At 47.5% G+C, this 11293-nt stretch overlaps 1 protein-coding gene across 2 annotated transcripts in view; it reads left to right on the top strand.

Annotated features, from left to right (window-relative positions):
• The first annotated feature begins 10112 nt into the window (after nucleotides 1-10112).
• IFT56 (intraflagellar transport 56) overlaps nucleotides 10113-11293 on the top strand; it is a 44866-nt gene continuing 43685 nt past the window's right edge. For both annotated transcript variants that reach the window (XM_059396314.1, XM_059396313.1), the window contains exons 1-2: nucleotides 10113-10219; nucleotides 10713-10850. In XM_059396314.1, the coding sequence (XP_059252297.1) occupies nucleotides 10217-10219; nucleotides 10713-10850 (141 nt within the window). In that variant the 5' untranslated portion in view covers nucleotides 10113-10216. The remainder of the gene's footprint in view (nucleotides 10220-10712; nucleotides 10851-11293) is intronic.

Here is an 11293-nt window from a genome sequence, read left to right as displayed (position 1 = left end):
TTCTCCTGTCCCCCCAGAACTTTTATTTGGGAAGAATTTGGGAAGATACAAAAAATATTAAAACATAAGGGAATCAGTGGTTAAATGCTGCAGTGGGTATATAGGAGAATGGAGAAGGAAGATTTTGGAAGAATGGAGAAGGTAGGTTTGGCTCAAATGTTTGGGAAGAGAGGTCTAAAATTTTACTGAATTTGAATCCATGAAAAACAATATAAGGGATCATGAGAAGGGACAAGGGAGACTTCTGGGGAAATTTTAAAATGCGTGCTGTCACAGTTTGGGTTTCCCAGAAGGAAGATACTGATAAGGAATTAAGAGTACAGATGATCCCTGGGATGTAACCCTGGAGAAAGTCAAGGGGAAAAGCAGAATTTGTCCCAGAGAGCAGTCAGCCAAGGATACAGGCCTGACAAAGTTGGCCAGCCTGCCTGGGAGCAGGAGTCTAGCACTGGGCAGAGAAGCCTACAGCCTTGTACCACAATCCTGCTCAGTCATGGCCAGGGGCCACTGAAAAGTGCATGACTTGAGCTCAAACCCTGGAGCAGATCCTGAAGGAGCTAAAACTGGAGGCTTTCTGTTAAACACATCTTCTGGCAGTTGGGCAACAAGCCCTGACTTGATGGGGGCATCTGAGTGACACACCATGTCCACTCTAGTCTACCTTGCATACTGCGTGGATCTATTTCTCTGTCCCTATCAGGGAACATCTCTCTCAGGGCTCTCAGAGGCCACCCTCCCAATGAGGGAACTTAGAAGAGGGAATTTCATGGGATGAACTCTAGCCTCTGTCACTGTAGTTGGCTACAAGGCCACAACTGGTCCTCATCATAGCTCTCCACAACTATCTATTCTAATTCTCCTCATCCTTCGCTCCCACCTTAGCTTCCCTGGGCGAGTACCCCAAGTCCCAGTGCCTAAGGGGTCCAAGCACCTTCTCAGGCCACAGTTACTATTTTTGTCCTCATTCACAGTCACAGGTGGGCCAACGAGTGCCAATTGAACCCAGAAAATTCATCAGAGTCCCCACAAAATCCTCTTTGTTCCCACTGTCTAATGGTTGCTCAGCCTCCCGCTGATGGGGTCAATGACCTCTGATGAGGCAGGGATTCTTTGTTTTACCTGCTAGTCTCTGACCGTTAGGAGGCCAGAGTGCTTGGTAGCAGCCATAACTTGTAGTCCAATGGGAACTTGCTGTGCCCCAGGTAAGAACGTGCCCCTTTTGGCGACCAAGTCCTCTAACTCTGCAGAACCCAGAGTTGTAGGGACAGAGAAGCCCACTGGGTTATTGGAATGATGCTAACTGGGGCCACTCATGGATTCCATTCCTTGTTTCCCAACCTATGCATTTTTTCTGTTGAAAACACAGCAACATACTAAGTTGTCTGATGGAAGGCACACACCATGATGTCCTGGGGGAAACGTCATTATTGCAGCTGGAGCTGTGACTACATCTTTAATTGGCCATTCCAATACTTTATCTATCCAGCAGCTTCTGGGTTGGTAAGGGATGTAATATGACCAGTGGACTCCATGTACATGGGCCCACTCCACGAACTCCTATGCCATGAAGAGTGTCCTCTGGTCAGATGCGAAGCTATGTGGGATTGCATGTGTGTAGATCAGGTGATATTTAAGCCCCCAGAGAATGTTGCCGGTGAGTGCCTGCAGCCAGGAAAGGCAACCACATACCTAGAAAGAGTGTCTATATCTGTGAGAGCTGGACCTTCCAGAAGAAAAGGGGCCCCATGTAGTCAGCCGGTCACCAAGCATCCTCTTGGTTTCCTGAAGGAATACAGCTTCACATTGGTTTTTACAGCTGGCAGATTAGACATTCAATGGTAGCAGTAGCTATATTTTGGTAAATGACCATCCATCCTGTTAGGTTTTTGTATCATCTCCATCTCTGCCATCATGGTTTCTCTGTTCAGGGGCCAATATGCAACAGTGAGGGTAGAGGGGCTCAGAAAAAGGTTACCTAGATTAACTGGCCAAATAATTTTATCTAGTTGGCCCATCTTCTGTAATAGATACTTACCCATGGGCCTCAACATGTGATACAAACAACTTCCCATTTGTGTCCACTCCTACATGTTCATCCACATACCTCTATTCCAGATTTTCTTGTCTCAGATTTTCCAAGGTCTGTCTTTTTTTTTTTTTTTTAAGACTTTTTTTTATTCATTTGACAGCAAGAGAGGGAACACAAGCAGGGGGATTGGGAGAGGAGGAAGCAGACTCCCCACGGAGCAGAGAGCCTGATGCAGGCTCGATCCCAGGATCCTGAGATCATGACCCAAGCCACAGGCAGATGCTTAAGGACTGAGCCACCCAGGCACCCCTTCAATGTCTTTCATTGTGATGCTCCACCCACCAGCCAGGTGGGTGGACTCATGACCACATACCTGTTCTAACCTTGGGCTATTTTCCTGCCACACAAAGTGAATGACTAGGCGCACATCTCAAAGCTCCTCCCCCTGGGGAGAATTTCCTTCACCGCTATTTCTCAAGACCTCCCCCAAAGCGAGACACCACCACAGCCACCATTTCCAGCTTGTACTGAATCCTGAGATGATTCATTCATAACCTCCAACTTGGGCTTTTCCCCTCTTCCTTTAGCTGGTTATGTGGGACCTCCTCATGTGATCACAGGTGTAAGCTAGGAGTGGGGTGCCGGGCCAGGCACAGCGAGCAACTGGACAGGAGGGCTATGAGGGCTATGGACTCATGCAGCTCGCCTGTGCCCTCTGGTCCTGCTTGAGCTCAGTCCCAGAGAGGCCAGCTTTCTCTGATGATGGCTTCAATGCTAGGCCTGCCTGACTTTATGACTCGTCGTGTCCATTAGGACCTAGCTGGTGACAATGCCCTCTGAACCCATGATCATTTCTTATCTCTTCCAGGGCCCAGTGCCAAACTAGGAGCTGCTTTTCTGAAGGAGTGTAATTCTTCACCGCAGCTGGTATGAGCTTGTTCCATAACCCAAGGGCTCTACCTGGTGATTCTTCTACTGGGACTTTATAAATGCCACACTTACTACATCACGGACCCCTCCAACATTACAGGCTATGGTAGATGATACAGTTCAAATAGAAGAGATGTTTGTATCACAGCCTGGATCTACTGTGGGGCTTCTTCCTGCTCTGGGTCCACTTAGAGCCAACGGCTTTTCATGGAACCCAGCATGTGGGCAGCAAGAGTTTTCTTAGGTGTGGAACGTGTTTCCTCAAGAATCCAAACATTCCTAAGAGGCTTTGGGCTTCCTCCCTTCCAGGAAGGGATAGGAGAGGCAGCAACTTGTCTTTGACTTAGGACATGTCCCAGCATGCTGCTGACCGTCAGGCTTCTAGAATCTTTGGGGAAGTGGCAGGTCACCAAATCTTGTAGGATCATCCTGCCTGAGCAGCATGGTATCATCTATGTAATCTGTCAACATGATGTTACATGGGAAGTCCAAATGCTCTAGTTCTCTTCAGGCTGTATCACAACAGAGGTCTGAAGAGTGAACGCAGCTCCATGGCAAACTGCAAATGCTTGTTAATCCATTCTGAGGGAATGGGAACTATTTTTTTTTTTTAATATATATATATTATTTATTTATTTGAGTGAGAGAGAGAACACACGTGAGCAGGGGGAGGGGCAGAAGGAGAGAGAATCTTCAAGCAGACTCCATGCAGAGTGCGGAGCCCCACAAGGGGCTCGATCTCACCACCCTGAGATCACAACCTGAGCCGAAACTAGGGAGTTGGAAGCTTAACTGACTGAGCTACCCAGGGGTCCTGGGAACAGGAACTATTACTGATCCTCTCCCCTGAATGGGATGGCAAGAAGACATTTGCCATATCAATGGCCACAAACCATGTATCTGAGGCTGCAAAGCTCTGCTCCAGTTAAGACCCCACACCTGGCACAGCTGGTATGGACTGGGATTTCTTCCTCCCAGTAGCCTGCAGTCATTCTTTGGGGTCCGTCTGGTTGCTGCAGGGTCAACACTGGGCAGCTAAATAGAGATAAGAGAGCAAAAACATTTCTTCATCTTAGCAATATTTAAGAGTGGCCCTAATCTCTGCCGCCCCCCACTCCTGGAATGCAGGCTATTTTGTGGATACCATATTAACCTGGTGTGGGAGAGGTGTTGAGCGAGGTGTGGTGTCAGCTGCTTCCTCTTCACCTTCCCTTCTGTGATAACTCTTAAGCTACATGACAAGGAAGTAATGTGAGGGTTAGTCCAACTTCCAGGAATATCAATCCCAACTACACATTTAGGGATGAGGGAAATGGCAACCAATGAGTCTAGGGGCCCAGAGGACTCATCACGAGTTGGTTCTTTTCAGGAATCCATTTGCTCCCATTCTAACAGAGGGGCCTTGAGGTCCCCAGGTATCAGTCGACCTCTGATCTTGTGCACAAAAGTCATCCCAGTGTTGGGCGCCTGGGTGGCTCAGTGGGTTAAGCCTCTGCCTTGGGCTCAGATCATGATCTCAGGGTCCTGAGATCGAGCCCCATATCGGGCTCTCTGCTCGGCGGTGAGCCTGCTTCCCTTTCTCTCTTTCTCTCTGCCTACTTGTGATCTTTGTCAAGTAAATAAAATCTTTAAAAAAGAAGGGGAAAAAAAGTCATCCCAGTGTCTGCTATGGCCAGAGTGACTCTACCTGTGGCCTGTGATCTTAACTAGGCCAGTTCAATGGCCATTCCAGCACCCCTTGTTTCTGGCCCTCTACAGAATGATGTACATTATGTGATCACATCCTGCCGGAGAGCACTGGGAGATCTGTCATGGTCCCCAGCTCACTAACAGAGATACGAACTTCGATAACCTAATTCCCCCCTCTTGAAGCGCAGAAGATGCCAGGAACATAATTACTGTAAGCAGTTAATCATCTTCATGTATTCACTTTGATCTTACTGCTATGCTTTCCCTCACATCCTCTCTCTTTATAAAACCTGTGAATTAAACCTCAACTTCACAGAGAACAGCTGCTCAGCCTCGGATCCCCAGCAGCCCGACCCCTCGTCTGCAAGTTAGCCTGCATGCTACTCTGTGAACCATACGGGGTTGCCTGCTTCATGTTTTGGTCTTAAAGTTTGGAGGTCACATCAGGGTTCCTCCACTCTTCACAGTCTCCCCCAGTGTTCTGTCACCCACATAAATGTTGAGATCTCTTTGGGGAAGGATTGGATTATAGTTCATTCTTGCCATAGTGTTTATAGGTTCTTCTCCCTGGGGATGGGGCCACGTCTTTAGTCACTGGCTCCTGTGTGTGAACACCATTCAGGGATGGAAACTGGGCAAGGAATTGTTACCTTTTATTGGGATGACTGTCTTCCTCCCTGTCTTGCTTATTAATCCTTGTCATCAGAAATTCCATTCTGTTCAAAGTCTCTGAAGTTCTCCACCAGTCGGGGCCACTGGATGCCACTCTGAATTTATAAACCTTTGGCTTCTGCCATTAAAGGCCATCAAGTGGGGGTATTTTATATCAAGGTCATATCATCCCCATTACTATCAGTAAGCCAAGTCCTAGAACAGCCCCTCCTTCCATCACTCATGTCCTATGGGGAAAGCACCACTGAGCTTCTTAGTGATGTTAGTGTCCCTCTCACCAGTGCATTCCCAGTAGCCCTGATAAATGGGATTCCACCTCAATGTCCTCTGAGTCTAATCATCTGCTGGGTCTTCTGCTGACCTAACACAATGGATCTATTCTGGAATGTCTATTTCTCTGAATTTTTTTAAAGATTTTATTTAAAGTAATCTTTACTTTTATTTAAGTAATCTTTTATTTAACTAATCTTTACATTCAACGTGGGACTCTAACTCACAACCCTGAGATCAAGAGTCACATGCTTCACCAGCCGAGCCAGCCAGGTGCCCCACTTTTCTGACTCTTTCAATCCTTTTATCTATTGTATGCCACAAAAATTTAGGCATGTCAACATCACTCTTCATGGGCTATCACTTTCCTCCCTGCAAGCTTGCAAGTGCATGCTCTCTCTCTAAAAAAAAAAAAAACAGGGGCGCCTGGGTGGCTCAGTGGATTAAGCCGCTGCCTTCGGCTCAGGTCATGATCTCAGTGTCCTGGGGTCGAGCCCCGCATCGGGCTCTTTGCTCTGTGGGGAGCCTGCTTCTCTCTCTCTCTCTCTGCCTACTTGTGATCTCTCTGTCAAATAAATAAAAATCTTTATTTTAAAAAAAACAGAGACAGAGAGCTCATTTTATTAGTTGTTTAAAGATTTATTTATTTGATTATTTATTTAGAGTGCAAGTGGGTGGAAGGCCAGAGGGAGCGGGAGAGAGAATCTCTGGTAGACCATGCTAAGTACAGAGCCCATACAGGGCTTGATCCCAGATACCAGAGCAGAAACCAAGAGTTGGACGCTCTACCAACTGAGCCACCCAGGCACCCCTAGATAGCTCTTTTTAGAGGATTGACAGGAAAGAAGAAAGAAGTTGGGAGGAGATGGGGGGGGGAGTGAGAAATCACTCAGGTAGCCCGAGAGAGAGATTTTTTGTTTGTCTGTTGACTTGTTTATTGCTGCTGTCTTCCTGGAAGATCTGGGTAGATGTGAACATTTCAAAGAACTAAATCTGGGGAGAGTGCAAAGCTGCAGTTGCCGGGGCATATTAGCGTGATATCAGGCTACGTGAAGCATTTGAACACCAAGCAGAGAGGGAAGCAAAACATACACCAGGCAGCGATGAGTCAGCTGTGCTAAGTCATAGAAATTAAAAGTGCATAAACATCAGAGGGCTGAGTCAGGTGGAATGTCCAAAGTCCATGGCAAACAGATGTTCTCTAGGAGATGTAGGAAGTCAAGGGAGGCATTAGTCAGCCAGACAGGGGAGGGCAAAGGTATGGAGCAAGCAGAGGGGAGTTCCCTGAACTGGGAGGGATGGGCTGTAGGTACAGGTGGACGGGTCAACCTGAGGTTTCTGACACCCACGTACAGAAGTTCAAGGCAGGACTGTGCATGGCAGGCAAAGAGAGGCCCAGCACTAGGCTGTATGTGGGTACCTTTAATGGCCTGGCTTCTTCCTTGGGTACAAGTCCACCAGGGATGGAACATGACTGAGGCAATGCCCTGAATCCCAAGGCACTGAGTGACAAGACCACCAGGTTCTAAGCCTTTACTATGTGTTATGTGCTTGAAATAATATGAAGGCTTAAACAAATGTGGCAAGTCCATACAAAGGAATATTATTCAGCTGTCAGGAGGAGTGAAGTACTACTACATGTTATAATATGGATGAGCCTTGAAAACATGCTACATGAAAGGGCGCCTGGCTGGCTCAGTTGCTAGAGCATGCAGCTCTTGATCTTGGGGTCATAAGTTCAAGCCCCATGTTAGGTGCAGAGTTTAATTTAAAAATAAAAAGTAAAAGGCTGGGCACCTGGGTGGCTCAGTGGGTTGGGGCCTCTGCCTTCGGCTCAGGTCATGATCCCAGGGTTCTGGGATCAAGCCCCACATTGGGCTCTCTGCTCAGTGGGAAGCCTGCTTCCTTTCTTCTCTCTCTGCCTACTTGTGATCTCTGTCAAATAAATGAATAAAATCTTTAAAAAATAAAATAAATTAAATTTTTTAAAAAAGTAAAAGGTGAAAACAGACTTTAAAAAAAAAAGTGCTAGGGTGCCTGGGTGGCTCAGTGGGTTAAGCCACTGCCTTTGGCTCAGGTCATGATCTCAGGGTCTCTCCCTCTAAAATAAATAAATCTAAAATATAAAAAAGCAATTACTATTAATTTATATGGGAAAATTTTGAGTTCTGCCAGATCTAAATAATCACCTCTCAGGCCTTTCTGATACTTTGCCAACAGATGCACAGAATAAATCTAGATAAAGCACAGATGCTTATAGACACAATTCAAAGCTCAGATGGCTTATTGCTGGGATGCTGAGTGTGGTTCCCAGGAAAGGAGCCTGACAGTGCCACTCTTCACTGCTCAAGCGTGAGCTGCCCCTCTAGATGCAAAATAAATGCTGCATGCTAGTTCCCCTTTTCTTTGTAAAAGTGAAAACACTCTTCAGATTTCTTTCAGTTGGCAAAAGCAACTACTAATGCAGCTTTTCCATAAAAGCAAAGGAGCCAAACTTCAACTTCCAAAAAGCAGGGAATATTTGTGCTTAAAGTCAGGGAATTATGTGCTTTAAAAGGATGAGTTCAATATTTGAATGACAGTGGAATAAAGCAATTACAAAAATATGTAGACTTCTTTAAAGAAGAGCTTAAAAATAATTTTGCTTTAGGGGCACCTGGGTGGCTCAGCGGGTTAAAGCCTCTGTCTTCCGCTCAGGTCATGATCCCAGGGTTCTAGGATCAAGCCCCACATCGTGCCCTCTGCTGGGCAGGGAGCCTGCTTCCCCCTCTCTCTCTGCCTGCCTCTCTGCCTACATGTGATCTCTTGTCTGTCAAAAAAATAAATAAATTCTTTAAAAAAATAATTAAAAAAATAATAATTTTGCTTTAAATCAACCAAAAGTAGACATATTTCTAACATTTGGAACCAAAAGAAATATAAGTATAGTGCTGGTGAATTTGTGCATTTCTTAAATCTACGCATGTTCCTATCTCTGAATATAAGGACCTATACAAGAGTGTATGTATCAGTGAATTATGGCATGTAGTCATTTACTTATTCTCCAAGTGATGTGTGGTAGGAGACAAGGGCTGGAGCATGAGGAGGATGCAAAAAAATCTAGGAAACCCCATGTGGCCTTTTTGAGCTTACGGTATATAGGAGTCTCTACAGGGCCAGTTGTATAGAGTGGTCTGTGATGTAATTCAGCTATGCCACAACAACCTATACACTTGGGAGAATACTCCAGATGTTAGTTCCTTAGTCTGCTAATTTTCAGGGTGAAACGTGGGATGCAAGCGCTGACAGACCCTACAGTTCAGACATATTGCTCCCAGCTGCCTCTGACTAGAGTCATGTAGTCCTTAGGCACTGTTAAAGAAACCTGTAAAATTGCCTCAGGAAATAATGTAAAGTTGCCTCCCAAAAGGTCAGTGGGATACTGTTCTGCCTGAGATAACAAACATAATGTGACATGTATGCAAGAAGAAAAACAATAATTTGCAGCTTAGCCGAAGTTACGGGATGTAGAACTTTCGCCTTTGTACTCTAGAGATGACATCACCAGTGCAATCTGCTCAGAATGTCTCGCAGTTCCAAGCCCCTAAAGCAGAACGACCAGGCCCCTGAAGCAGAACGACCACCTCGCTACAATCACACCGAAACCAGACTGGGAGACGCCAGAAGGGATAAGATGATCAAGAAGGGAAATATTATAGCTGGCCTAACCCGTAATCAACCACCATGACCCAAGGCCCTGAGACCCTTACCCTGGATTCTCGCCCTTTGAAAAACCCCTGCTTGTAAGCCACTGTGGAGCTGGGGACTTTTGAGCATCAATTCCCTCCTTCTCCGGGGTGGCGCCCCATCAATAAATAGCCTTTCTTCACTTCTGCAGAAGCTCCGTGTCCGTTGTTCCTGGCTTGCTGCCCGTCGGGTGGACGAGCTCTCGTTCGGGCGCGTTACAAAGTTCGCACTGCGTGTCCTTTAAGATTCCTTCCAGCGCTGACATAACACGATGCGATGGTTTCATCCTCCTGCAACCGCATGAACGCGGTTCAGGAATAAAGTCGATAAATTAAGTCGTCCAATCAACATGTATTTACTACAGTTCCTTATTATGTTTACGTAGGTAGATAAGGAATTGTATTTTGGTGAACTCCCGCCTAGAAACGCCAACTCCTCGGTTCAGCGATACTTTCTAAGCTTCTCTGAGTCCCGAGGCCCAGGATCATGTGCCAGTCAGCGCCGGGTGTTGCTATGGAGCCCAACGCGGTCCAAATCGGAAGTGGTCCTTCAAAATAACTTTCCCAGGGAACTCGTATTTGAAAAAAGGAATGCCGTTCGAATGCGTTTTTTCTTAAAGTAAACCCGTAAGTAGAGAAACAAACTTTCCCTCCCAGAACCCAGAAAGACGCCTCTCCTCCTTCATGAGAAGAACTTCCACTGCTTCAGCGACGGAGTCGGGCGGAACCAAATAGCCGCGGGCACCGGTTCTCCTGAGAGTGCTTCTCGTCGACGAACCAAACCCCACCCTCGCAGGGTTGCCGTGGAGACGAAGAGAGCTGTGTGCCTGCCATGAGGCGCTGAGGCTGGGCCTCTCCTGTCTGTCGGTCCCGGGAAGGGGCTCCCCGAACCAACGCCAAGATGGTTAGTGGCTCTGAACAGTGTGGGAGAACCTTGAGTGGAACCTAGGACCGGAGATCGGAGGTTCCCAGCACACGTCTGGGTGAAGTCTAGGAGTGTCAGCGGAGGATGCTTTCCCCGCCTTACGCCGGTTCTCACGGGAGACCGGGATGCAACTGTAAACACCTCGCAGCTTTCTTCCCTCTGCTTCTCTGTCTCCGCGCGGGGGTGGAAAGCAGATCGAGGAAGGGCGGAGATGACAGAAGCTGCGCGAAAGCCTCGCTTAGCCCGCGCGAATGAATTGATCAAGAAGATTAGGTGTGGTAGCCGTTGGGTTCCGCTCAAGCGCAGGGTGACGGCCCTTTTCGGTAAAATACGTGATCCCGAGAGCTTGAACGGGTTTCCCTGAGGTTCCGTTGGTAAAAGTTTGACTTGCAGATTCTGGGGCTGTCGCCCCAAGTTTAAAACTGACGGTCGGAGTTCGATGTCACAGCTGTCTTCGTTGCTTCCTTCACAGATGCTCTCAAGGGCCAAACCGGCTGTAGGCGGGGACCTACCGCACACCGACAAAAGAAAGAAGAAAGGGAGGAAGATTCCGAAACTAGAGGAACTACTTTCGCAAAGAGATTTCACTGGAGCTATTACCCTACTGGAGGTAATGTGCAAAGAAGGTTGCTTCTTAAAAGGGGGTGAATGCTCGGGCGAATGCCGCTTGTTGTGCTCTTGGAACAGGTGGGCGCTTTGGAGGGGGCCGGGGCGGGGGGGCTTCCTGTAAATTTAGTCAGGCACAGACTGCTGATTCCGTGTTAACGATAGACCTGATTAAAGATGAACTAAGAAGGGGCGCCTGGGTGGCTCAGTGGGTTAAAGCCTCTGCCTTCGGCTCAGGTCATGATCTCGGTGTCCTGGGATCGAGCCCCGCATCGGGCTCTTTGCTCAGCGGGAGCCTGCTTCTCTCTCTCTCTCTCTCTCTCTCTCTCTCTGCCTGACTCTCCGCCTACTTGTGATTTCTGATCTCGGTGTCCTGGGATCGAGCCCCGCATCGGGCTCTTTGCTCAGCGGGAGCCTGCTTCTCTCTCTCTCTCTCTCTCTCTCTCT

This window comes from Mustela nigripes, chromosome 4, assembly GCF_022355385.1.
Source record: "Mustela nigripes isolate SB6536 chromosome 4, MUSNIG.SB6536, whole genome shotgun sequence".
In the NCBI taxonomy this organism is placed as follows: domain Eukaryota; kingdom Metazoa; phylum Chordata; class Mammalia; order Carnivora; family Mustelidae; genus Mustela; species Mustela nigripes.
This window is presented reverse-complemented; position numbering and strand designations above follow the sequence as displayed.